We start from the raw sequence: 26,611 nt of genomic DNA on the forward strand, positions 1-26,611 counted from the left end.
GATCAATGCAGACAGCTACACACACACACACACACACACACACGCACACACAGAGACACTGATAGAATAAAGAAAATAAACACATGCCAGAATTCCCAAGTGAGAAAGACTTACGAAGGCACAAGCAAGTACATGAGCATAAGCACACACATTCATGCACACACACAGCGTGATACACATCCTCATCTACAAATTATTAAACTTCCTCTGCACTGACAGCCCCCCCCCCCAAAAAAAAAAACCCACCCATGGGCTCAGGAGTCCCACCTCCTTGTTCAATCCCGTTCGTCGGAATAATATCGGCTGTGATGAATGGCGCCATAACTCTGATATCCACAATCAATCTCTGCTTTAAAGACACATCCATCTTCTGTAATGCTGATGGTGGGGAGGGTGGGTGAGGGTGCTCGCCTGACCTCCTAGTGGGAAAGGGGAGGGTGGGGGGGAATGGGGGGGGGGGGACTCAAGGGTGCCAATGGAAGGATGAAGGGGACTAGGGAGCCACTGAGTGATGTCTGTCAGCTCACATCTGGCTGCAAAAATAAATGAGGCTTATGAGGACAAATTAAAAGGGGCCGTCTTCCCGGTCCCCCACCTCCCTAAAACATACTCACGCACAGGGGGGCATATTACAGAGAGGATAGAGGGAGGAGGTGAAAAGACAAAGAAGAGAGAGGAAGAAGAGCTGGGATGAAGATACGAGACAGAAGACAGAGGGGAATCATTGATGTAATCACGTTACGTTAGAATAGCGCAGAGTTGTCCTGCATTATGCCGCTCGTTTTCAACCTCCTTATAAATGCTGAAATAAGATGAGCCAAAACGTGCTCCAGTGCTGAGTGAACATGGTTGCTTTAGTGTGCTTTGGCTCCTTTGCTACGAATTACAACTGCTGAGACCCTTTTCTCAACAAGGAGAAAACAAAGATATCAAAATGGCCACTGTGTGACTAAAACTCTCAAGCCTGAACTCCTACCTATGGCTGTGTGTACAGGGTTAGGGGGGGGGGGGGGGGGGGGGGGAAGTATTTAGTAGGCTGGGGGGTTTAAAGAGTGAACTATCCATGACCTGTTCAAAGGGTCACCTTTCAGTGACACCACCACTGAATATTCCTCTTAATGATGTACCACGTCTTTTAACCCCCACAGACAAAGCAAGGAAACATTATACTGTCAGGGCTCCCCCACAACCTTTTTTTTTTTTTTTTTTTCCTCTTTCCCCCTCACTCTCTCTCTCTCTCTCTGTCTCCTCACCACCTCATCCTGCCCTCAGTCGTATTTTTAATTATTAAACAGAGAATTTCACCCAAAAATTTTCAGCTGATCTTCAGGCTGTCTGATCTGCAAGGACCTGGCTGGATTTTGCAACGACTGCTAGAGGTAGAAATACTGCATTTAGTCTCGCATTAGAAAGCAAAAGTGAGCAAGCCGGGACATTTTTCACAACGTGTATGAATGTACTGAAAGTGTATTCATTTGAAATCCCTAGTGCTTGCCAAACAATGTCCTTCCATCTAATACTGGCAGCCACTAAAAGCTAGTTATGATAAATGATTGGTTCAGAATTCTATGATTTCATCATGTAGTGCCCAAATAAATTCATGTTAATTTTACTTGACCTCTTCACATTGTTTGACTACTTAGGTCACACTTACTCAAAAGAAAAGAATACAGAATAAGATGGCAACGAGGCCTTCTTTACTGCAGCTAACCACAGGTAAAGATGCCGATTACAGTGTTAACGCTCTAATCTGGCTGTGGTGGAGGGAGAGGCGGGCACCCAGGTGAGATAGTTTATTGATTCTGGAAGTGGCTGGAATGGAGTTAACCCTAGCAGGGGCTGATGATGGGGGGTAGATGAGGGGTTGGGATGAAAGGTGAGCCAATGATGGATGAGAGGAAGCTGGAAATAGAGTGCATGCGGTGAGGTAAGACATTAACACAAAAAGTTGTAGATAGGCATGCCATGACTGGACTGACACAGCTTGCTATTGTTACTGACACATCGGTTACAACAGGCGTTCCTATGTACAAGCTGTAATGTGTTCTTAAACGGGCCTTGAGCGTTCAGTGCCGTGACCTCGCAGACCTCCGACTGGGGCCCGACCAGCCGGGAAAGCTGTAATCTCTCTGTCAAACAACTCTTCAGTAGCAGGTATGGAGAGTGTGTATGTGTGTGTGTGTGTGTGTGTGTGTGTGTGTATGTGAGTGTCGGTGTGTGTAAATGTTTCCAGGCCACCTGGAGATGAAATGAATAAAAATGAGAGCAAAGTAAGTAAAGAATGATATGAAGAGAGTGCAAACAACTATGCTCTAATAAGGCTACAATAATAACAATCAGAAACATGAAGGCCGTCTTAATCAGATCAGCAACAGCGAGACAAACCACCTCTTGCCCTGGAGCAGTACAACACACACACACACAAAATGTCAATTCACTGATCCAAACGGCATAGTTAAGTTGTAGCGTTAAATATCTTTTTGTACAAAAACTTTTGGATTAAGTATTATTAATACAATTTTTTGGTGATTTTATGAATGACTATAAACCGCTTCTATGTAGGTTGTTGAGGTTTGCTTGAGGGGCTTTGAATGCTTTGTTAATGTGATTTATTATTTCAGGTTTTCTTCAAAGTTGGACTGACTTTGGCTTTAAGGTATGGCAAGTGCCTGTTCTCAGTGGGACAAGCATGCATACACAAACACACACACACAAACACACACGGATATACACACACACACGGATATACACACACAGCGGCTGTGTGTGTGTGTGTGTGTGTACTGGGAAGACAGAAAACATTACAAGGCCCTTTTTTTGGCACCAGGCAAAGTGAGTAGGGAGGGTGGAGGTGGTCGGGGGGGGCCGAGACTAGAGAAATCGAGGAGGAGAGTGAACGGTGGGGGCGGGCTGAGGGAGTAAAGCTGAGGGAGAGAGGGAGGGAGGAAGAGAAGGAGGGAGGGTTGAGCGTTGGAATGAACTCTCTCAGGCTTTGTGGTGCACGTTTCCCAAGGCCCCCGCCTGGCCCCTTTGATAAATGACACATGTCATTCTGTCAGCTTGTGACACTGCAGCTGGGAGGCCCTGTGATGTATGGCTCTGCTGAAAAAGGAAATCAACTTTTTTCCCTTCTCTCTCTCCCCTCGTTTCTGTCTCCTTCTCTCTTCCCTTCTTTCTTTCTCCCTCCCTCCTACCCTGGGCCCAGGCTGAGAGCATGGCCTTTTTATATGAGGATTTAGGTTTCCTCTGGTCCAGTAAGCTCCCACCTCCCCCCAAAGCGTCAGACAGGCAAGCATGCAGCCAGGTTGCGGCTGGTTTGTTCTCCTGCGCACACACACTCCCAGTGACGCAGCTATTATGATCGTGTACAAAGCCGTAACCCGAGGAAAAGGCGGCAACGGCACATCGGAGGTGGATCTAGGATTTATGGCTAAAAGCCGAGGAAGTAAACAAAGTACGCACTTTTTTAGTAGGCAGGGGGGGATAAGGTGGATAGGGGGGAGGGAGCAAGATTCCGGTTGGGCAGGATGGCTGGTGTCTCCCACTGGGTCATCTGTCATCCATGTGTCTGACTGGAGGACGAGCACACACAGCTCTGGAAACCTTGCGCATACACACACACTCCCACAGGAACTGGGATGAACTAAGAAAAGTATGCCACACACACATAGTGTATAGATGCGGGCAGATAAATATTCACACTCGAAAAAGAGATTTCAGAGCAAATACCCGCACTATCAATCTTCAAATGGTGGAAAAAAACGAAAACAAAGACGCAATGAGATTTTATTTCACAGGGCAAATGAGTCTAGCCAATGAGCTGCTCCCATACGGCCTGCCCTAACCCTCCCTTCCCGACAGATTAGCCTATCACGGCATCCCATTGACCTCTCCACTCCATGCACCGCCCACGCAATGGGTGAGCCAGCATAAAGAAGACCAATCTCTCTCTTTCCCTTTTTTTTTTCCCTTCTGCATATACACTTTCTTAGTCTCTCTCTGATCATATCCTGCTTCTCTCAGTTCCTTCGCTACCCCCTCCCTCTCTGTTTTTACACCCCTCCTCCCTCTCGTTTCTCAACGGCTGACCTGTTATCAGCGCTCTGGAGATTTAACAGCCAAAAAAAAAAAAAAGGCGAGCGTGAGTCAGGCGTGACAGAGGGACGATTCCCAGTGTCGCCTCTCAATCTTCATGTGATCTCACACACACACACACACACACACACACGCGCACACACTTCACCCACCACCACAAGACAAACACATTGATTTGGAATCAAGCAAATGTCCAAATATCATCAGTGGTGGTTACTCATCATGACGAGGTGATGGATTTGCATCAGGATTCAGGCCATTCAGTGGGCTACATACACACTAATGAGTAAGAGTTCACTATTTGTTGCTATGGGGACCAGGGCTACTTTGACTAAAGGAGAGCAAAAGAGCGAGAGACACAGGGAGTGGAGAAAAAGCAAACAGCATGAAAAGGAGAAGTTGGTGAAGATCCAAGAGACAAAGGAGGAAAAGAAAGAGAAGGGGCAGACATATTAATAGATTTGTTTGCCAATATTTATCAATTCATAAAAGGTGAATTATTAAAATGTTGATTAAAGGTCTAATGTGATGGATATATTTCATCACATTTATTTTGAAAAATAACACTGCGCTGCTCAAAGGTGAGCTCTTTTAACTGCATCTAATAGTAATGCAGCATTTTGATTGGATTAAAAAACAAGGCAACCATATTTTTAGTGCTATTATTATAATCATTGCTATTATTATTAGCTCATTGGCTTAGAGCTTTTAGTAACATATAATTCTGTTTGATACAGAAAATATTCGGAATTTTTGGTGGCATGAAAATTATTCAAATTAATACCATGCAGAATTATAAATATCAGCTATCTGCGCCTTCCAGCACCAAAACGCTGATATCCACAGTAAAAAGCCTGTATCTGTTTGAACCTAAAGTCAGCTGAGGAAGACAAGTCGAGCCACAGAGAAGACGAGAACCAACAAAAACACATGAAGAAATGTAGCTATTGTCCGGACTGCAGCCGTGAGGTGGGGTCACGACCTGCCAACGACCCCTTCAGATGTGCACTCTGGACAGGGTTGGGGTGTGTGCGCGTGAGATTGGGGGGCGGGAAAGCGAGGCATCATTAGGCCTAAATGATGCTCCACCACAGGACCAACACTGCATTTATAAATGCCAGAGGGCCTTCACGATGCCTTCAACAGTACCAGTGCAACAACTATGTTTATACTGTATATGTGTGGGTTTAGAGGAGGGGGTGAACCACCACTGGTATGAACGCCCCTGTTAACAAGCTGCCTCTCTGACCCATAGGATGTTGCTGTATGCTGTAGACAATAAACACATTGAAGAGCATTCCTGCCTCTAATGTCCATCTACATGAATAGTGTAGCCACTGTAGCCATTTTGTTTTTGTTTAGTCTCCTTTCTGCCCAAAGTTTGGTTTGAGCGGTTTGATTTTCTCTTTTAATCACAGCTGGAGGAGAGGAAGAGGGAGGCATGAGGAAATGAAGGAAGTGATATGACAAGAGGGGCAGTGTGGAGGCAGAATCCTGGGAGTGTGTTGTTTTACGTGTGTGTGAGAAGGCAGCAGTGTTGGACTCCAAGGTCAGCCGATAAACACCACATTCACGAGTGAAGAGCGGAGCTAGGTGGAGAACCTGCAAGCTCCCGTTCCCCCCAATTCCTCCGATCCTAGCCAAGCATTCACCTCAATTAATCACTGGAATTGTTACACCATGGTAATACCGAAAACAATCTCCATGATCACACGCACAAACAAAATTTCAAATTGCTATCATCCATCTCACCTGCCCCCGTTAAAAGCACTGAGGGAGGCGGTGGTGGCTGGGTGAACCATTCATTGGCCTCCTTCTCCCTCTCCATTCTAAAGGCCTGGCCAGTGAGATGATGGTGAAAAATTAACGACAGGCAGCCAAACAAGTAAAGGCGCCAGGGCGAGGGGATCAATGCACGGCATCCGCGGCAGGAGCAGCTATGTAAAACACTTGCCTTAAGTCAGCCGCATCCGGTTAATATTTAATCCCTCCATCCATCTCCACAAAGAGCATTTCCCTTTTAGCTTTAGCTGCCGTTTACTTTGATTACACACAACCGTTTGGGCTGGCTGGGGTGGGAGGGGGGCAAAGCAGGAATGATAAGAGAGCATGGTGGGTGATTTGCATGGGGATGGAAAATATTCTCAGGTTTGATAATCGCTCGGAGCATTCTAGTGCCAGTGTGAGACAGAGGAGGGAAGGTAGGCCTGAAGAAAGAATTAAATAAAAAGAGAAAGAGAGAGGGAGAGGCATTAAAAAAAAAAAAAGGTGATGCAGAATGAAGCTCCGAAAAACAAACTGAATTTCACTCCGAGGGGTTGCCTTATTTAAAACAAGAGATATGCAAATAAAGCAGGAGTAGCGAAATAACACTGATATTATCTTCCTCGGTTATTTTCTGTGGCAAATGATTTCTAGGGAGGAAATCCAAAACTGTAACTCCCAAGTGAACATGCAAATCCATCTGTGTATTCCTGGGGAGTCTTGTGCACTCACTCTCATGTTGCTTTTTCGCGTTGCTGTTTTTGCTTCCTTCTTCTACCGATTGAAGCTTCTCATGTTTATTCTGCGCCGGCTCTGAAAACTGCATTTATTACAGAAGCCAAGTAATAACTACACAGTGTCAGCGGCGTGTCACACATATACTAACTTTAAAATTTATCGAACATATGTGCATGTAGGGGTAAATTATAGGGTGTATAATTAGAAATAAAGAGCTATGTAACCCCTGTATTACTCACACACATACTGTTAGCAGTTAGCCAACAGAATCTTAGACTCATACAAGCATTGCTTTCAATTACAATTGAACAATTAAAGCGAAATTAAACTGCATGCAGCCACACTCATTTAAACCTCCAAGAATTAAAAAGAATATGGCAAATGAAGAGCGCTAACTGTTTTTGTAAAGCCAGAAGCCTGCTGACCCCGCAATGTGTTTGTCAGCCAGTGGTTTTGCTGAAGGGGTGAATTCGAGATGGGCAATGGCATCTGTTTGTCACTCATTGACCTCAACTCCCCACTTTACAATATGGAATAAAAGCCGCCCTCTATTAGCCAACAGGGTGAGTACCAGAGGATCAAGGGAACCAGGATCTAGGTTAGTCTGCAGCCGCTGCTTTGCAAAAGGTGAAAACACCACACACTGACTACAAATGCAGCCTCACACACACATACACACACAGACCAAGGATGTAATGAAGGAGCTTTTTAACCAGTAGAATGGAGTTAAAAACCATTTTGCAGCCTGATGTAAATCTCAATAATAGTGAATATGAGGGGTATTTAAAAGGCAGTAGCATCTGATGGAAGGGTCTCACATTTAGGTTCTTTTTTATGCGTACGTCAGCGCATCTTTCTGGTAATGTTTAGTTACCTCGTAGCCGAGCAAGACCCACCAAAGTCCACCTACAGACGCATTACCGTGATCACTAACACGCCAAGCTATTGACCAGCAAGCATCTGCCGCTGGCTGCTGTTTCAAAGGGGGAAGAGAACCACGGCTGCAGGGCCTGTGACAACACTGACAAGGGTAAAGTGTTATTTAGCTCGCACGCCGACAGCTGGACAAGGGGGTGGGAGGGTTGGAGGGGGTAGTTGTAGGGATGGAGGGACGTGTATGTGAGTCAGTAGGGGCATTCGGCCGGCCGGGCAGTAATTCTTAATTGACACCTGTCAGGATAATGGCGGCAGTCACAGCTGTTGCGAGAGAATTTGTCTATCGTCCCGTTCATCTGTCAGCTCTAATACCTGTCCTAAAAGCCCCCACTCCCCACCCTCCAACACCATCCTGCCACCCTTCACCTTGCTATTCCCTCCACCCACTAACACAACCGTCTTTGATTCTGTTGGACGAAACATTGGCGCCCACTGCCACGATCGAACATCCATTCCTCGATTCTATTCATTTGTGGGGAGTAAACCATTGCCAAAATAGACCTGCTTTGTTCCATTGCTCCGCACATGCACAGTTAAACCCTGTCACTCCTTCCCCTCATTTGTTTACCTCTCAGCCTTTCATTTCCCAAATGATCCCTACCTAACTTTGTTTGATGGGGTACAACTGACAGAAATGAAGGAGCACAGTTTAAAAAAGAATTATTTTTTTTTAATTCATCCCCGCTTTTAATTCATCTCATCGTCCCCCCTCGTCTACCACCAGCACTTTTCTCTCTCTCTCTCCCCTTCTCTTTGCTTTTGAGTGGTAAAGAACGAGTATTTATCCAGAAGAGAGGGGGATGTGAGATGAGAAACATGCTGGAGAAGGGAACAGAGCTAGAAATAAAGGGAAAAGGAATGCGGAGAAATTAGAGGACAGATGAGAGGTACGTGAAAGAGATGGAGAGAGAGAGAGGGAGGAGTGCACAGGGTTTGGGTGTCCCTGGATAGGGCTTTTGCTCTTCTGTAGTGGGCCCATCTCGTTTGTCTTGTTTGTTTGTTGGCATCAAAGAGCTGCCTCTCACTCCCCCTGCTAACTGATGTAATGAGTGGGTAAGCTACATGTTTTTTTTCCTGCGCTGAGGAATTCAAATACTTATTAGACAAAATATTCTGTAATTGCTCATCTTTTATTGATAGAAGTAACATGTTAAATTTGGCTCTAGCAGACTTTCCCATAGCCTCTCGAGGAGGCACTGCACTGATCAAGAGAGCAAATTTACCCTCGGCAAATGTAATACTTTACTTAAGAAAATTTGAGATGTCAATTTTTGTGCCTTAAATGTTGCACGACTACTTCTCTTGAACGTTTCCCCTCTTATCTTCCTCATGTCTCAAATTACGTGCTGCAGAAAAAAAAAACTAAACACAACATATGAACAATTTTTCATTAATGAGCTCAAAAGCCTTACATCCCCACTGTGAAGCCTTAACAAAATGTAATTACTCAGCACAACACATATTACATAGTAATTAAGCACACTTATAAAACGAGCTGATAACAGAAACAGCACGCCATTTATCAAAGCTTTGGGTCCAATCTGAATTTGAAGTTAAAAAAGAGTTCGTTATGCTGCTGTAACATTGAAATATGAGAACAAAAATTCTTTATTTGGGGGGAAATTGTTTTTCTATGGCAGTCAGGAGAAAGACTGCTTGTCAGCCCAGTCCCAGAGGGCTGCTTTCTATCTGTTTCAGACTTGATTTTCTCAGACTTGGATTTTTTTTTTTTTTGGATCCCATGACTTGCTGCTGTTTTTATGTGCTGCAAGGCAGGCAACAAAGCACATCTGGCTGCTTTAATGATATGATTTCCCATCATACTAAGCCACCTCCATTATGACCTCCCACAGAGACATGCTGGCTGCACTTAAGCATTAGGTGTAGGTGTGTGTGTTTCTGTCTGTCAGTCTGACTGTCTGTGTTTGTGGTTGACGCTGTGTGTATGTGTGTGTGTGTGTGTGTGTGTGTGTGTCTAAAGTGCAGCGAGGGTAACACACTGCTAGTGATGGTAACAGCGTGCCCTGAGGGCAGCTTTTGTTGAGAATGCCCCGGAAAGAATCAGAAAGAAAGAGAAAAAGACAAGGAGGGGTATTACTGCAGTGGTGTAAAATACATCCTTATCTATGTGAACGGGAAAGCTTAACACATGCAGCTTAAACCTCGCTAATACTTTACATTTGATTATATTAGTTATTCACTGATAATCAATGCTAAAAAAAAAAAAAGAAAGAAACTAATACCACAGAGACACACACTCACATACACACACAAACACAGGGGCACTTGTGGTGACTCAAGGCATTAGAAGAGCGAGCTGAGCATGTTTGACCTTTGACTGCCTCGAATCCCAGATGTAAATTTAACTAATAGTTTCGGAGGGTAGAGCAGGAGCAAAAGTGGCTATCGACGAGGTCGATCGATGCCACCTGCTAACGACACCACCGTTCCAATTAGCGTAACCTCTAGCCAAGTCCTACCGCCAAACACATACACACGCTAAAGGGAATGCCCAGAAAACACAGAACACAACTGAAGGGGGGGGGCAGGCTGCTGTGGATCAATATGTGTTCCTGCTCTGTCTGATATCGCTTGTTTTGATTGGGAATGGTGAAAAGACACGACAGTTAGAAGTGACAAATATGTGGAGCTGCTGTTAGAGGTTGTTTTCGTGCTCCTGTGGGGGAATGGAGAGGGGATCTGAAGGCAGGCCCTGCTAAAGAGGATGACTAACGTGGCGTGGTTACCGTTACACTCGTTCAAGTTATTCATTCCAGGAAAACTAACACCGGTCAGTGCTAAGCTCTCTTCGCCTCGGTGTCTCTCCCCACTCTCTCTCTCTCACTCTCACACATACAAACATACATACACTTTTTTTTTTCATGGATTCTAACATAAACTTCTCATTTCTCAGAAGCCGCAGAGCCTTTAAGGCATCGGAAGTCAGAAGCTGTGCCAACTTTCAGGCCAAAGACACTAGTTCCTTTGCTGGAAATCAACTTTTCATCAAAACAAGACTGCTGTAATTCTCAGGAAGGAGGGGGGTATTCAAAATCCGGCAACATTAAAAGTGAAAAAAACACACACCTAGAGGCTACACACACTCCCCAGGACGCTGGTGTAGACTGAAGGGTAGGGGGCACATAAATCTCAGCATGCTGATTATTTCGAAGGGGGAATATCACATAACAGCATCGTCAAGTAAGAGCACAAAGGTCGCTGTGTAATCTTAGCTACCCCGGGCATGCAAAATCATTAATCCCTGGGCACTGTGATTCTCCTGCTCGGAATAAACTGGAGGCCTTCAGCGAGGTGGCTACAGCACTGGGTTGGGAAGACGATCAGTCGAAGTACGTGGAGACCGTGTTATGATGTGGTGGTGATTTACTAGCAGGGCTGCAACACATGCAAAAGTGTAAAAACTTCAACCGCACGTCTATATTTTAAAAATGGTTCCTGGTATCACTTTGGAGTGTGGATATATCAAGTGTTTAGAACAGGCATGAGACATGCCATTAATATAAAAATAAATAAATCTCTTGCAACAGTTGGAAAATATCCACCCTCACATTCCAGCCGAAAACAAGAAGAAACTTTGAGGAAAAGAACTGCTACCTCGACACGAAAATTAAGCTCTGCAATTGAAAAGATTGAAAATGAAAACAAAGGAATGAGATGGTAGAAATTGAAACGAGAACAGAGGGGATGGCTGCAAAGTGCTGTCGCTGGTCTGGCTTGCTTATTACAAGGTTATAAGAGTGGTGGTGGTGGTGGGGGCTTACCGAGGTCATTAACTGGCATTGTCTCCTGACGTGATTAGTCAGGTAGCAAAGTCCATTTGTCACCTGCACAGGCAAATTGAGTTGGTGCTGCACTAGGGGCTATGGGGACTGTATAATATCAACTTGATTACATCAAGGCAGCTGCGGACTTGACACCTTACTGAATTTGTCAGCATTAATCGTTAGGGCCTGTCACAAATCCATCAGCTCCACAGATAATTAGGGCTCTCTCTAATGAAGCCAACGGAAAGCAACCTTACCCCTTCCCCCCCTTATACGCAGACACACACATCCACTGTCTTTCTTATAATTAACCATCGTGCTACACAGAAATAAGAGCGACTATCTTATCTGCTCTTACTCCTCGTCTTCCTCCTATAAGACTATCTAAGCCTGCCTTGGATGAAAGACGGCGTCGCCCCATCCTGACTTTTAATTGTTCCTGACTTCCCTTCTGTCGTCCTCAGCTTTAAAACAAGTCATTCAGTGATGAAGCGAGACTACAAGTGTAATTACGCACACGTGAGCATACATCGGTGCACAATGAAATGCAATGGATAGAGGAAAATGCATATATACTTTTTTTTTTTTTTACACACTTTGTAATTCTTTCCATCTTAGTTTTTCCATTTGGGTTTCTTAAATGAAAACTATAAAAAGATCTTTAAAAAGTGAACGTGTGATAGATACTTGTGGTTTTTATGTAAAAAGAAAAAATGCCTTCTGTCTTGGCCATTTCCTGTGGATCTTACCACACACACACACACACACACACACATACACACAGACACACACACACATACACACGCACACACACACACATAAGCTTCAAAATAATACCTGAGCAAATTGTTGTAAATGGCTAAAAATCTGAATTGTCTTGGGGAACTAAGATTTACCCTAAAAATTTTAAGATTATGTAAAATTTAAGGGAGAATTAGGAATATAAAAATTGATTTGTTTGCCGCAAGATTATGATGACATTTATTTTATAATCTGCCAACTTAGTAGAAAAATAAACCTCCACAATTATGACTTTTGCCATTTCTGGGGTTGTGAAATATTTTATGCTGGATTTGGCCTTGAAAAACTAAAATAAACATTACGTAACAAATAATATTTTCCAAAAATGGTATAGGGGAAGAAAAAAGAAACCTGTCGAGACAAGTCTGCGATTGTTGTTTTAATTGTCTGAGCTCTGATTTCCATGCACAGTCTCACCATGAGCAATTTCCTCTTTGAGCAGCAGCACACAGAGGAAGCCACAGGTCAGTACCAGCTCCCAGTGGAGCATCAGGCTAGCCTGGTGTCTGCCTGTGTGTGTGTGTGTGTGTGTGTGTGTGTGTGTTATTTGTTGCTCCTGGGAGCGTAGAGCGGAGGGTGTTATCTCTGACCGACTGTCATGTTCATGGAAGAATGGAAACCATCCCGTTTGCCAAGCTGTGATTGACCATTACAACCCATGATGCGCATGGCACTCAGTGGACAGTGTAATGGATCAATGCTGTGTGTGTGTGTGTGTGTGTGTGTATGTAAGAGAGAGAAAGAGAGAGAGATTAAGAGTGTGTTTAGTGAGAGGAGGGAGGGAGGGGTCACAGGGATGTCATGTTGTCATGCCTCCATCTACATGCAGAAACTTAACGGGGCTCACTCTGCTCCCACCATGGCCAACCTTTTAAAGAGGGCTATCTCGCCAAAACAACCAAAACTCACACACACACACACACACACACACTCCGTAGTGTGGGCCAGAAATCAGGAGAAAAGTGCTTAGCTGCAAAGGCACGGAGAAAGAAAGAAGTCGACAGCAAGCACCGGTTGAATGTTCTCCATCCTACACTCCTTCTCATCCTCCTCCTCATCCTCCTCCTCATCCTCATCACCACCACCACCACCATCATCATCAGCTCCATGCTTTAAATGATAAAACCTGCTGAGTTCAAAGTCTTCGTCGGCTGGCCCTCCTGTTCGACCCGCTTTGCACCTCATATTTCAAAATCTCTTTAAAATTCTGTAACTGTCTTTTGTTCACTCCAGTTGTTAATGCCTAACTTCAAAGGCTCGGCCTCATTAGCACAGAGGTAGAAACCCCTGTCACTCATTTACATTTGTTTAAAGGCTGCAGAGAGACGAGAGAAAAAAGGGGGAGTCCAAATCCAAACCACTAGAAGTCAACCTTGTCGGTCCTCTGCCAAGACCTGGTTTTATCAGTTGGTCACATTGCAAATATAATACTCCCCTCCAGCAGTGGATATTGATTTCATTACTGGACTGATTCTTACAGTGAATGTGGGGTGAATTTGGATGGGAACGCGCAAAAAGACTCAACATTTATCTCTATGAAGAAAGGGCATAGGAGAGGAATCAGACACCTGATTAAAAAAAGAGTGTTTGGGCTGGTTTTCTCTCTGATCTGCTCAACATACACACCATCCTTTCATCTGCTTTTGGTGCTTTCCCTTAACACAAAATGGTGATTTTCCAACATAATTTGCAACTTTTTTTTTTTTGCTTTTGGGTTCCTAGTTGAGACAACAGGAGGTTTGTGTGTGTGAGTGGCTAAACCTACCAGAGGCATGCCTGTCTTCATGGAGGGATTTATTGATGTTTATCAAGGATGAATAGATCAAAGACTGCCACATGACAGGCGATCAATCACGCATCAAATCAAGGATGGCAATCCTCTAATAAAATAGAAAGAAAGGAAAAACCGGCTCTCACCAGTTTTCTCCCCCTTCTTTCCCAGTCAATTATTCATCATTACTCACTCTTGAACCTCAAAAGCTCCCTTTTATCCCCCATAACATGCCATTTAGTTTATCTCACCATTCTTAAGAGAACTTTCCTGGCAAATGGAGGATTAAAAAAAAATCCCGAAGTGGCATTGCGCAGATATGTGCGTCATTAGCGCAATTAGACACGTTTTTAACACAACTGTGGGTCAAGGGTTGAGTTGCGCGCTGTGTTAATAGCACAACAAATTCGATTTAAAAGGTGTTGTAAAATAAATCTCAGCATGCAGCACAAGTAAAGAATGAGATGTGGAAGGAGATATTTTCATTCGGAATTTGGAAATAAAAACTACTTGGCTACTGGGATGGGAAATGGAGGGGCGGGTTATACCTGCTGATCGCCGCGGCTCTTGCTGCTTTCTCCTCGGCATAGTGACCGTCACTTTCCACGGTGCTTCTCATGCAGGAATTACAAACAAATCAAGTCTATCAGTTTTGAAAAATCATCCCGTTTTGCGGGGGAAAGAGCTTTGATCTCAGAGCTGCAGATGTCTTCTTTTCAAACTGGCTGCTCTGTTTTGGACTTGATGGCTGGATTTGCTTCGACAATAAGCACAGAAATTACGAAGGGATTCGGCCAGCTCCTGAGACCTTCATGTCCATCAAAGATCATCTTCCTTCATGTCTCTCATGGCAGGGTGAAAAAACAGAAGAAAAAGAAGCAGCAGCAATAAAGCACCTTGAAACCCAAGTTTTCAGTTCACTCCCCCTGGAAAAAAAATCTCCCTAATCTCCAGTGCTGTTTGTAGGGGGACGCTACTTTGCTGCGCCTTTTACGCACACCAAAACTAAAAAATAAATAAACTCTGGCTGTAACCAAACAAATAAGTCCCGTGTGAGCGCACCGCGCAGCTCTGATAAGTAATGTATCCTTGTGTTCCCGTCTCTTCTTTTGCCAGAGACCTGAAAGAGAGAAAGGGGAGAGGGGAAAACAGATAGACAGGCATTAGATGGGTTAATGTCAGTCCCGTCACCACCACGCCACCTCAGCCCGGATCCAGCCTCACCAGTCCGGCGGAGACTTTTTCCTCCCTCCCCTCCTTCCCTCTTTCTCTCCCATTGAAAAAAAATAATAAATGGGACAATCGGGCTCTCTCTCTTACTTACGTTTTAAGAGTCGTGGAAATAATTTCCACCGCTCATCTCATCGCATCTTGGACAGAGTCGGTTTTTTGGAGGGGTGGCTGATGCGGTGGATATCACTTGAGAGAGAGGCGAAACAAACAAGACGCAGGCGCATCCAAGCTTCGCCAACAACAGATCAGGTCGACATGGACTCAAATATTTGTCTCTTTAAAAAGGCAAAAAGAGGGGGGAAAACTCCAGGGACTGATCCGAGGTCTCCCGAAAAAGAAAAAATGGAAACGCGGTGGATCCAGAAGCTGTTTCAGACAGTCTCAACTGATAGACAGACGCATCGAGTGGCTTTTCCTGCTACATTTTTACTCCTCCCCTCTCCACAAGCGTCACCCCTGACAGAGGAGCCTACCTGTCAATCTTTTTAATTGTCTTGTTTTCCCCCCTCTCTCTCTCCTTCTCCCGTAGCTTAAAAAAAAAAACCCAAACCACCGACAAAGGAAAGGATCCTTTCGGAACTTAACGGGAGATCAACTAAAACCAAACTCGCACGAACATGTTTCGCAAACCACAACAAGTACCGCTCAAGTATAAGGTTGTTCCAACTTAGATGTCATGTTTAGCTCATAAAAGCGTGCCCCTGGCATAGCACGAGTTGGAGGCTAGACTCCCACTGGGGGTGGGACGAGGGTTCAATGGTCCAATATGTTGTAGTAATCGTGTTACATGATAATGGATAGCCTTCCAGACAGTGACATTTAGATGATCGCACCGCTGCATGAAGCTTGAATTGAATGCGAACAAGACACTTTCACAAATCGCTGATGCACGCTGTGGTTACAGGTGTACATGTGGGCACAGACGTGTTTCGCCAGCAGCCTCCATTCAAATCAAAACGCGAATTCAATGAAAGCGAGTCGCTCTGTCGTTATACTTAGATTTTTCTAGATGCTTGCACAGATCCGATCGGGTGTGCGTTGTTTCGTGGGAGGAAAACGGGTGAGGAGGATATGCTGGGAGACGAGGATTGATTTGTTTCACCTTACTAGGAAGTGAGTGTTGTGTCCGGGAAGGGGAGGGACTCCGACGACAAGTCTGGGGCGCTGCTGTGCTACTTACGAGGCTGCACCAGCGCAACGTTTTAACCCTAAATACTCGATTCCGCGCTTGTTGTTTTTTGCTTAAGTAACAGAGAGTCACGCTGCAAAGCATCGCAGCTTTTATTTTTAGTTTAAAAGCGCGTTTCGCGCCGCTCTGGCCGGCCCGGCCTGGCCTGCACGCTGTGCGTGTGCAGAGGGGAAAGCCTATAGCGCAGGCTAATGGCAGTCGGGCTCATTACTGCACACAACCGTACGTCAAGTTGTCCGTGAACTTTGTCACATATCGGAGCCATGTCGAGCCTGCTATTGGTGAGAAACGGCAGGAGAGCGTTATCGGTAATCGGCGGGGGGCGCAGAGGTACCGACGCACTTTCAGGAGTTCATCCGGCTGCGCGGCGCTTCATCATAGATTTGTCCTACTCAGCGCACTTCATGGATTTTAAGGGATCCTCCATACCGAGCAGCATGAGAAAGCTGGTCGTAAACAAGCTTAGTCCTAATTTCAGAGACGCCGTTTCTATGCAAACCGTTGCGGTTCCGACACCCGGAGACGCGGACTTACTCGTCAGAAATCGGTAAGTTGTTGTTTTTGAAAGGTGGGCAGAAACAGGCACCACTGTCCCCCCATCTCCCTCTCTGCGCGCTCGGAATAGCAATAGGTGACCCAAAGCGTGTTAGGAGTCTATTTGTGGATCATTATTTGATGGCGATCGATCACAGTAATGTTGAGAAGTTGTATAAAGGGCTCCGCTTACCTCGATTTACCCATGTCCAGCACCTGCGATCATCATCATCATCACAAGATGGCAAAATACGTGAGGAATAAGCGCTGTACTGTAATTCCAAGTTCCGCCCTCTCTGCATTTGTCTATCAATCCATCTCGGCATCTCTCTCTCTCTCTCTCTCCCTCTCTCTCTCTCTCTCTCTCTCCTCCTGTCTCTCTACGTCACCAAACTGCAAACAGAAAGTCGTGGGGGGGTGGGGGGGGTGGGGGGGGGGGGGGGGGGTGGACTCAGACTGGCATCAAGAGATGGAGATGATGGAGAAGGAGAGATGCAGTGTTACATGGCGCGGGAATTGCAGTATCATTTCTCTCATTCACAGCAGCAGAACCGAGCGGTGTACTCACGTTAGGGAGCAGTGAGCCCACCTGAAGCCTCCATGCCTCTCTTACCCTGACTGAATGATTATTCTAGAAATTCACAACTACACTTAAACTTAATTTGCTCATGTAAGGAGGCAAAGGCATGAATTAATGCGCTTTTTTCAAAACAGTAGGATTTCTGGTTCACTTTTTGATTCCAGCCGGAGGTAATATCTTACCCTAATTTTGATTTACTACCACATTACTGACTGTGTGTATGCCTGATCTGATTTGAAATGTTAAATTGGCCTTACTCAAAAGCGCCTCGGGGTTTATTGTGGTATTTACTGCCAATAAAATATACCTTGTCCATCAGATCGAGAGTAAAACATAGTGCATTAGTGTCTTATTGCCTCGCAAGAAGGTTGCTAGTGAACTTAGACCTTTGACTGTGTGCCATCACACAGCTGTGGGATCGGTGATGTTTTAAGTAACAGAGAAAACACATGCTTCTGTTTATGGAACTGCAAATTGTGCAAATTGAAAGCCACTTGTCACATATTGCACAGCGTCTGTGCGATCCTAATGTAATGCAAAATATGAACGTGTTAGAATGAGGAAGCTTCTAGTGAGGGATGGATAATTGAAAAAGATCACAACTGAAGTGAAGGAGGTGGATTAATTCACAATGAAGAAAGGAAACCTTTTTCCTTATTTGAGATGTTACTGATGAAATCATTAAAGCAGGTCTCTTACAGTACAGTAAATCCTTAAGCCCCAAGATTCCCGAGTGCAAATCGAACCATCATGAGTGTTTGGTCCAAAACTATACATTCTCTTCTAGTATTTTTTTTTTTATGCACTCCAAGACAAATAATGTGCATTAATTTGACTGAAAAGTACCAAATTAAATGTTAAAGGCCTTTTTTTATTTGCAGCAAAAACAACAAAGTGTAGCATTTGTCATCACACACACATCTATAACACCTGTCATGTTGTTATATCAAAGCTACTGTAGCAACCATTGGTTTTTTAAGTTTGCTGAACATCATTTTAGCCAGAGGTTTATTTGATTTCAAAGTTTTTCAAAGATTTATGAACCGATTGTGACTTTAACATCACATACCGGCTTATTTAAATTCTTTTAAACTCAAATGGCTCCGTATTTTTAGTTAGGTACAGTGAAATAGTTGTAACCTTGATGATAACAATATTTCCCCGTGAGGAAACTGATTCTATAGATGTAAAGGAGTCAAATCAAGGTGTTTTGTTATATCATTGTGACCCATCTATAAGCCACAGAAGCATTATCTTCAGGCTCAAAGTACACATGTGACATGCACAGTAATGAGGCACAGCATGCGTGCCGCTCTAAAAGACAGTAAATGATTTATTTATACATTCCTTTCTCACATATTTGTTTCCAACATGTTACCAAAGTAAGATGAAAACAGCCGTCTTCGTGTTGAGGCAAGAAGCAACTATCTAAGATTTTAAAAGTGCAGTTTGTTGTGGGTGTCTCTGAAGAAAATGAATCATGACATCATGCAATGTGTTTTGTGATACAAACCTTTCCCTGTCAGCGCAGGACTGTTCTCTTCCAGAGAAAAGGGAGTCATTGCCAAAACAATCCAGAGTGTTTGTGCCCCATGCAGACATGTCTAGAGAAGGAAGCTGAAGTCTTGACCTTCAGACAGGAATTCAGGAATTATGAGCTTGCTGTTTTGTGTGCATTGTGATCACAAATGTCTCATGTAACAGTTTTATGTTCTCACCTTTAATCCACAAATATTGTTTTTCTGTTTGCATTTCAGTTTTGTGGGAATCAACGCCTCTGATATTAATTACTCGGCAGGCCGTTACGACACCTCGGTGAAGCCCCCCTTCGATGCCGGTTTCGAGGGTATTGGTGAGGTTGTTGGCCTCGGCCTTAGCGCCAGCTCCCGTTACACCATCGGGGACACTGTGGCCTACTTCGGCAGCGGTGCGTTTGCCGAGTACACTGTAGTGCCAGTTAAGGAAAGTGTGCCTGTCCCAGAGGTGAAGCCAGAGTTCCTCACCCTGCTGGTCAGCGGTGCCACGGCCTACATCGCCATGAAAAATCTGGGCGACCTGGCCAAAGGTGAGACGGTCCTGGTCACGGCAGCTGCAGGAGGAACAGGACAGTTCGCCGTGCAGTTTGCCAAACAGGCCGGTTGTCACGTGATTGGGACCTGTTCATCCAATGAGAAAGCAGGCTTCCTTAAATCCATCGGCTGTGACAGGCCAATCAACTACACCACAGAAGACCTGGCTAAGACGCTGAGGAAAGAGTACCCTCAAGGCATAGACGTGGTGTATGAGTCAGTCGGAGGCAGCGTGTTAGAACTCGCAGTGAACAGCTTGGCCAATAAGGGCAGGCTGATCGTGATTGGCTTCATCTCGGGGTACCAGACAGCATCAGGGATCCCGCCCTTCAGAGGGGGAACACTACCAGTCAAGCTGCTCCAGAAGTCGGCCAGCATTCGGGGTTTCTTCCTGCCCCACTTCCTGAGTGACTACAGGGAGGCTCTGGGTAGCATGATGCAGATGTTTGCCAAGGGGAAGCTAGTGTGTGAGGTGGATTGTGGGGATTTGGCACAGGAGGGGAAGTTCATAGGCCTGGAGTCGGTCTTCCGGGCGGTGGACTACATGTATGCCGGGAAAAACCTGGGCAAGGTGGTGGTGGATGTGGCACCACCCTCTGTTAGCACCAGTAAGCTGTGATTCAACTGATTGTTAATGCACTAAAAATCATACGTGATCTCCAATGATTAAGGAAAACTAGGACTCTAATCATATTTAATACAGATTATGTTCTTTATTTTTGTACAATGATTCTCATAGCACTATAAGTAAAGCTACACAATGCTGTCATAAATAAATATGAATTTCTGTTATTATTTTGGAAACTATTTGCAACACATTTTTATTATTTAGGTAAGGGTTCAGTGGTCCCTCATTTGCAAGACTTACTTTAAGTATAAAATGAAAAATAGCTAAATAACTATGAATCGGTAATAATAAGGGTAGCCACTATAATTTTGCTCCAAACGTATATTTTACAGTGTTTCTTAATCTTGTGTGCCCACTTTCTGGTACAAGAAGGTAAGTAAGACCACCTGAAATTATTTTAGACCCGCTGCGATGATATGCGTGCTTTTAGCACTTGGAGGCACTTTATCTACCATAAATGTTTTATGATAGACTTCATTGTTTTTTCTAATAGGGGCTTACATTGGTGTGTGCTTGTCAAAAGTGAGTGCTACTCTAGGTGTGCTCGGTATTTCATTGCCTGTTTGTGGCTGACAGAAACAGCATTCACACAATCAATCTTTTCATTCACATGCCCAGAAGCTGCACATAATAAAAGAAAATTAGTCCAGCTAGCCAGGAGTTGGACCAGAAAAGGCCATTACTTTTCCCCATTGCAAGTAAAAAAAATCCCTTATAGCGAATGTACTGTGAAATGCCCTTTGACATTTTTTTTTTCATTTCCATGTTTTTGTGTTTAATTTAGTTTTTGAAATGAGAAAGAAAGCAGTCCAACATATGCTAAGTTACATGGCATTTTTTTTTTTTTTTTACATAAAACCAAAACATTACTCTGGTCATCCAAAAGGCTAGACTTAGAAGTTTCCAAGATCTCACAGGATTGAAGTTTTTTAATCTAACCTGATTTCTTAAGAAGCAAAAGCTGAGATACTGTAAGTTGTAGCCATCCATGTTGTATTAATGGACTGTATGTAGTCTAAAACAAACACCTGTTCTTACCTGGCAGGGAGGGCTGTAGTGTTCATGCACTGTGAACATGTTATTTCCTCATCCAGGTGGCCACTCAAAATATAACCCAGTGTGAAATACGTTACAGGTGTGACCCCAGCATGCAAAGCTGCTACCTTCGCCAGACGGTGCAGGAAATCAGAAACACACGAGGCCAAGGCTGTTTTGAATCCACTGTGTAGGAAGTCAGAACAGCCCTGATACTCTTTGACACAGACAGTGGTCACTTTCAGATTTAGTTACAGTGATTATAAATATTTTAAATTCTATAATATCTCTTGCAATCATCCTTTGGGGTTGTTATCCAATTAGAAACTGCTGTGATGAATATTAAATGCAAACTATGAAAACATGAAAGTATCACTTTTTAAATAATTACTTAAACCCATCAAGAAAATAATATATTTAGAAAACAATCTATTATTTGCAATTAATTCTTCTCATCTTTCAACATATTTTATTCCCATTTCCCTCGGTTTACCTTCATATATTTCAAGCCTGCTTATAATCACTATATTTTTTTTTATTTTACACATTATTTATTAAAAGCTACAATATAGAATTTGGATTCACTTAGCTAGAGGTTTGGTTCATCTTGCCACCCGCACATACCCATGACCTCTAGCCTTGTATTCCAGGTAATTCTGGGTCGCCTGTAGACGATTTTGTGTTAAAATGAATTATATTTATATCTTAAACAGAGGACAATTAAAACTAACACTGAGAAATGCATTGAGATTATTTGACTAGCAAACCAAACAGTAATTGTTAAAGTATAGCAGTCACCTTTGTAACACCGCTGTTTGGTCAGGTGTTATGATGCAAAAGCAAGCTCTTACATGTCAGCCACACGGAAGGTGAAAGGCGCGATGATGCGCATGGATGTTTAGATGAATTTAGCATGCTAGAGTACTGCGTGCATCCACGTTGCACGGCAAGGAGGAGGCCAGGTTTAGCATCTCTTCAATTAACAGGAGAGGCCTCGTCTCGGAGTCCTCCAGGGCCTACCTGTACCTCCGCTGATTAGTGAGCAGTCACAGCCCCAATTAGAGAACACAGGAACCTGGAGAGACAACACTCTTTATTTAATTGGATTGTGTTGCAGTTGGAGGCGGCTAACTGGCAACGTATTGAAGCAACCTAGAACTATGGAGCATAAACAAGACATTAAAGATAGAGAATGTCCTCAGAAGCATTCACACTATTGTGTGATGGGGAAACTTTGAAAACATTTCTTAATTTAATCTAAGTGAGAATCTCATCTCAGTTAAGGGTCACAGTAACACAGCAGTTAAATTTAGATGGTTATTTTTAACCTGATGTAAATGTGAGGAAGTTAAATGCAGAGCATGGTTTGTAGGAAGTATTATCGAATTCATTGCACAAGGAATGTGAGTATGGTTTTTATTGCTTTGTGAATGGTCATTTTATACTTCTAATTACCAATAATTACCTTTTCAGAAAGGCCTCTAAAATGATGGTTTTCTGAGATTGGCTGATATTGGTGGTGGTGTTCCTAAAAGTGAGACTATGTAACTTTTGAAAGAAGAATTAACACATTCTTTCTCTTGAAAGTTGAAAAATGAAAAGTTGAACTCAAGAATTAAAACACACCCTTGTTCATTTCCACACACTCACTACTAAGTATTAGTGCATAAGATGACTAATGCTAGCTAATGTTTGAACAAGCAAGATGGATATTAATGTATAACTGACTGCTTTGTCAAATTTCTGACTCTGACTCCTTTCTATTAGTTCTACTGTTTCATCATGTTTCAGCATCTGTCATTATGCTTTAACTGTCACTTAAGGCCACAATGGCTGCTAATCAGTAATGGTTAAATAGGCTTTCTTCTGAAAATCAAACTTTTTGAAATCACAACTTTCTGTAGATTTCCAATTCACTTCAGTTTTCCATCCAAGACCACAGCACGTGTTTTCATTGTTGCACTTTAACATTTATGGAAGTGTCCTTTTTTGTGATTTTTCTTTTTTCATTTAAATCCCCTTTTTCCACAGTTTCCCCTCGTTGGAACATGTGGCACATAACAAAGACATCACCCTCATAATGTGGGATGGTAGTCTACCTCCAGGTGCCTAAGGGACACTGGCTGGCTGCTTGGTGCTGCCAGGATCCAGACAGTCCAGTTTCTTTCTATGCAAGTCAGTCAGGCCCCCTCAACTCCCCAACTCCCCGAGCCCCCGTCACTCCTACCTCCGCCTAATTACCAAACCTAAAACCCCACTCGACTAATTAGCCACAGCAGACCCAGGAACTGTGAGTAAAGGTAAAGAGATGGCTTCATTCAGGAGCGTGTGTGTTTGTCTGCGTGTGTGTGTGTGTTAAAGAGAGGGAGAGTGAAAGAAAGAGACAAGAAGAAAGGGAAATGGAATATTCAAGCCTCCTTTAGTGAGCACATCTCTACAGCCAATTAAAGTCATTTATTAAACTCTTTGCGAAGCCTGAGCTGTGCATGACAGAATGATAGCGAAATGTATTTGTTTGTGGCTGTGCATGTGTTCCTGGATACGTCGATGTGCATGAGGGCTGCACACACACACACGCATGTCCACATGTGTCTCAGTATGGCTGGCAATCTGTCAGCTTTTCTGTCTATCAGTGGCGCGAGAGCTCAGTGGGACATAAATTACAATATGCAGCAGAACCACTTGTGTAAGTCTCAATGAAGGGGAGGAATAACTTTCTTAATCAAGTTCCCCTGATTAATTGTAATAAAGGTGTCATCCATAAATGTGTCCTCCTGATTGAGTAATTCGGGGCCGGAGACAGTAAGCACATCCCTGGTGATTGGGGGGTTGGACAGAATGGCTGAGGGGGGGGGGCCTTTGTGGAAGAAGGTGTGTGGAGGACATACTGAGACACAAATAGCTCCTGGGCACACTGGCAGCCTTCGCACAACTGACAGTTATGAAATACAATTATCAGTGTGATCTGCTTAAGAATTCATCAGCGGCTTCACCGGCCAGTAAAGATGTTCATAGGGAGTTGGCGAGAGACAGGGAGGGAGGGAGGGTGACACAAGAGGAGAGAAGGCCTCGCTGATTAAATGAGATTTTTATTTTGTCCAGCAGATTGTTCGCATTATGTTACACTATTGTGAGAGGATTATCTTTTCTGTTGTTCCCCTCTGTTAGAATCATATGCTTTCTTCCATATTATCCATCTAACCTTGGTCCAAACCAATAGAATTTAAAGGTTGATCTGTAAGATATATTATAGACTCAGAAAGCATTGATTTGATGTTTTGCAGCTCAAAAGATGCCTAAGGATGTAGGTTAAATGCAAGCTAAATTTAGATGAAAACTGAAAGGTTTTTAGACGTCTGGGTCATTTGCTTCCAACCTTTTTGACTTGTGGCTGTGTGAAATTAAGCAGTTTCAATGTCTCTTGTGACCCCTTGTCACGGGTTTCATGTGTCTGAGCAGTTTAACCAAAACTTTATGTTCCCTTTTGACAGTGTTTCATTAAAGCCTGGAGAAGATTAAACTAATTATCCTCTTACAATAAAATGACAATGATTAGAGAAAAGTGGGAAATGTAATAATTTGACCACTGAAATACAAACATCTGTTTAAAAAGCACTTTTTAGTAAAAAAGTAAAATCAGAGTTATGTTTTTATTTTCATATTCTTCATATAGTTGTTAACATAGGGATCTTTGGTCCTTTAACTAAGTTCAGCCTGGTTTTAACTCACACATCTAGACATTTTTTGACTGAATCAGTTTTTACTGTAGCGGAAAACATCCAGACATGTATATCAAACCCAGATTGTGACTCAGCCAGTATTTCAGAGATGATAATTTGCAGGTACATGTGGACAGGTTCAAGAGCAGCTCAAATAAGCACACATTTCAAAAACATGATACGCATATTAGAACAGCTTATATTTACCACTATCAACACAGTATGGTAAAACTTTATTCTAGCTCACTGCACTACCTGCAAACGTATTGAATAAAAGATCAAAACACGCACTAGCATTTCTATTTGACAGATAAAATCACCCTCAACAACATTCATCATCTCTTTCTACCTACATTAACCCTTTAGGGCACCTTCTGTGGCCTCTGGAGGGGAGCGAGGGTCCCTCTCTGTGTCTGTTAAGATGTAGATATATATTCAGGTGAAAGGCAAGGGCACTATTCACCACCTCAGGATTAATGACAACATCATTGCCATCGCAGTGCTGACCAGGCCCATATTTCCATTGGCTGGATAGAGAGGAGAGGGAAGACGGTGGTGGGAGGGAAATGGTGGCGAGGGGGGGTATGAGCATCCTGTCGGTAGGATGACGGACAGGTCCTCAGTCCAGCTCCCCCAGGTCCCCCCGTCCTCATTCTTTACTGGCCTGAGCTGGCTAGTGAGGCAGCGTCTCTGCGGCCAAGGACACAGGGGTGTCAGCAATGCGTCTGGGTAACATCGTTCATCAGGCCGCATCGGTAATGGGTAGCTCTCTGTGACAGTGGTCATCAGGACACAAAAGCAAAAGGGCCCATAAACATCATATGACAGATGGCTGGGAGGACAGCTTCAGACAGGGAGGGAGGGATGGAGAGCGAGCGATAAAGTGAGATAGAGAGAGAGGGAGAAGGACAGAGGTGGAAGAGAGATCTCAGGCTGTATTGTTAAGTCTTGTGAAAAGTCTCAAGTGCTGGATGGTTTATGAATGCCCATGTTCAATGTCAGCTGTGAAGGGAAAAACCTGACATTACAGGGGAAATAGTCTACAACTGATGTCCAACAAAAAGAAAAAAAATGAGTGTAGTCAGTACAAAGTAGCCCCAGTAAACCTGCTGATATGCTGCAATCAATGGAAAACATTATTTCCTATTATTGCAGGAAAAGTAAACGATTTTGTCTCTTTGGCTCCAACAATACATTTAGTTGAACACATGTCATTTGCCCACTTCCTCCAGTTTGTTTGCCTCCATGTCAGTGATGACTTTGGCCAATTAGTGGGGTGAAACCATTTAACCTCCAGTATGGTGCAATCAGTTAAACGGAAGGATAGATATGAAAGAGGTGTTTGCTTAAAAGCCTTACATAGAGAGAGAAAAAAGCTGTGCTTGAAAAGAAAGGATAAGGGATTGTTGAGGAGACATCTTCACAGATTCGAGCCTGCAGCGATGATGTGTCAGAAGATTTCATCAAAAGAATGTTTGGCACAACTCCGACTTTGAAGAGTTTGACAGATAAGCACGCCGTGTCTGAAGAGTTGGCCTGAGGAAGATGATGTTTTTGAATAAATTACGGTCTAAGCAGTATGAGATGGGGTGAAAGTTAAGGAATAATTATGGAGGTGATAGCAATGACAGAATGTGAGAAACAGGTTGTGTGAAAATGAGGTGAGGTGAGGGTGTCGAGGCCTGTCATAGAAGTGACTGCAGAACCTGCTGTAGGTCCCCAAGGAGGGAACAC

General features: G+C 43.7%; 2 protein-coding genes across 3 annotated transcripts in view; one reads left to right on the forward strand and one right to left on the reverse strand.

The window, feature by feature from the left end:
* The window catches only part of LOC139204952 (teashirt homolog 1-like), a 35,603-nt gene extending 18,448 nt beyond the window's left edge, over positions 1–17,155 (reverse strand). Inside the window, exons 1-2 of one of the 2 annotated variants that reach the window (XM_070834992.1) lie at positions 17,040–17,155; positions 14,439–15,010 (exon numbers count right to left, since the gene is read on the reverse strand). In XM_070834992.1, the coding sequence (XP_070691093.1) occupies positions 14,439–14,478 (40 nt within the window). In that variant the 5' untranslated portion in view covers positions 14,479–15,010; positions 17,040–17,155. Of the gene's footprint in view, positions 1–14,438; positions 15,011–15,214; positions 15,493–17,039 lie in introns of those variants that run through there. The other variant, XM_070834991.1, reaches the window with a different exon arrangement.
* Positions 16,251–21,382, forward strand: LOC139204953 (prostaglandin reductase 3-like). The gene is made up of 2 exons (XM_070834993.1): positions 16,251–16,859; positions 19,184–21,382. The coding sequence occupies exons 1-2, from the start codon at positions 16,576–16,578 to the stop codon at positions 20,112–20,114; spliced, it is 1,215 nt and encodes a 404-aa protein (XP_070691094.1). The 5' UTR covers positions 16,251–16,575; the 3' UTR covers positions 20,115–21,382.
* Positions 21,383–26,611: the final 5,229 nt, after the last annotated feature.

Source organism: Pempheris klunzingeri, chromosome 8, assembly GCF_042242105.1.
Source record: "Pempheris klunzingeri isolate RE-2024b chromosome 8, fPemKlu1.hap1, whole genome shotgun sequence".
Classification (NCBI taxonomy): Eukaryota; Metazoa; Chordata; class Actinopteri; order Acropomatiformes; family Pempheridae; genus Pempheris; species Pempheris klunzingeri.

Coding starts and splice junctions, on each gene's coding strand:
- LOC139204953 (XM_070834993.1), top strand. CDS start 16,576: ATGTCGAGCCTGCTATTGGTGAGAAACGGCAGGAGAGCGTTATCGGTA. Junction 16,860..19,183: donor GACTTACTCGTCAGAAATCG/GTAAGTTGTTGT, acceptor TTTGCATTTCAG/TTTTGTGGGAATCAACGCCT.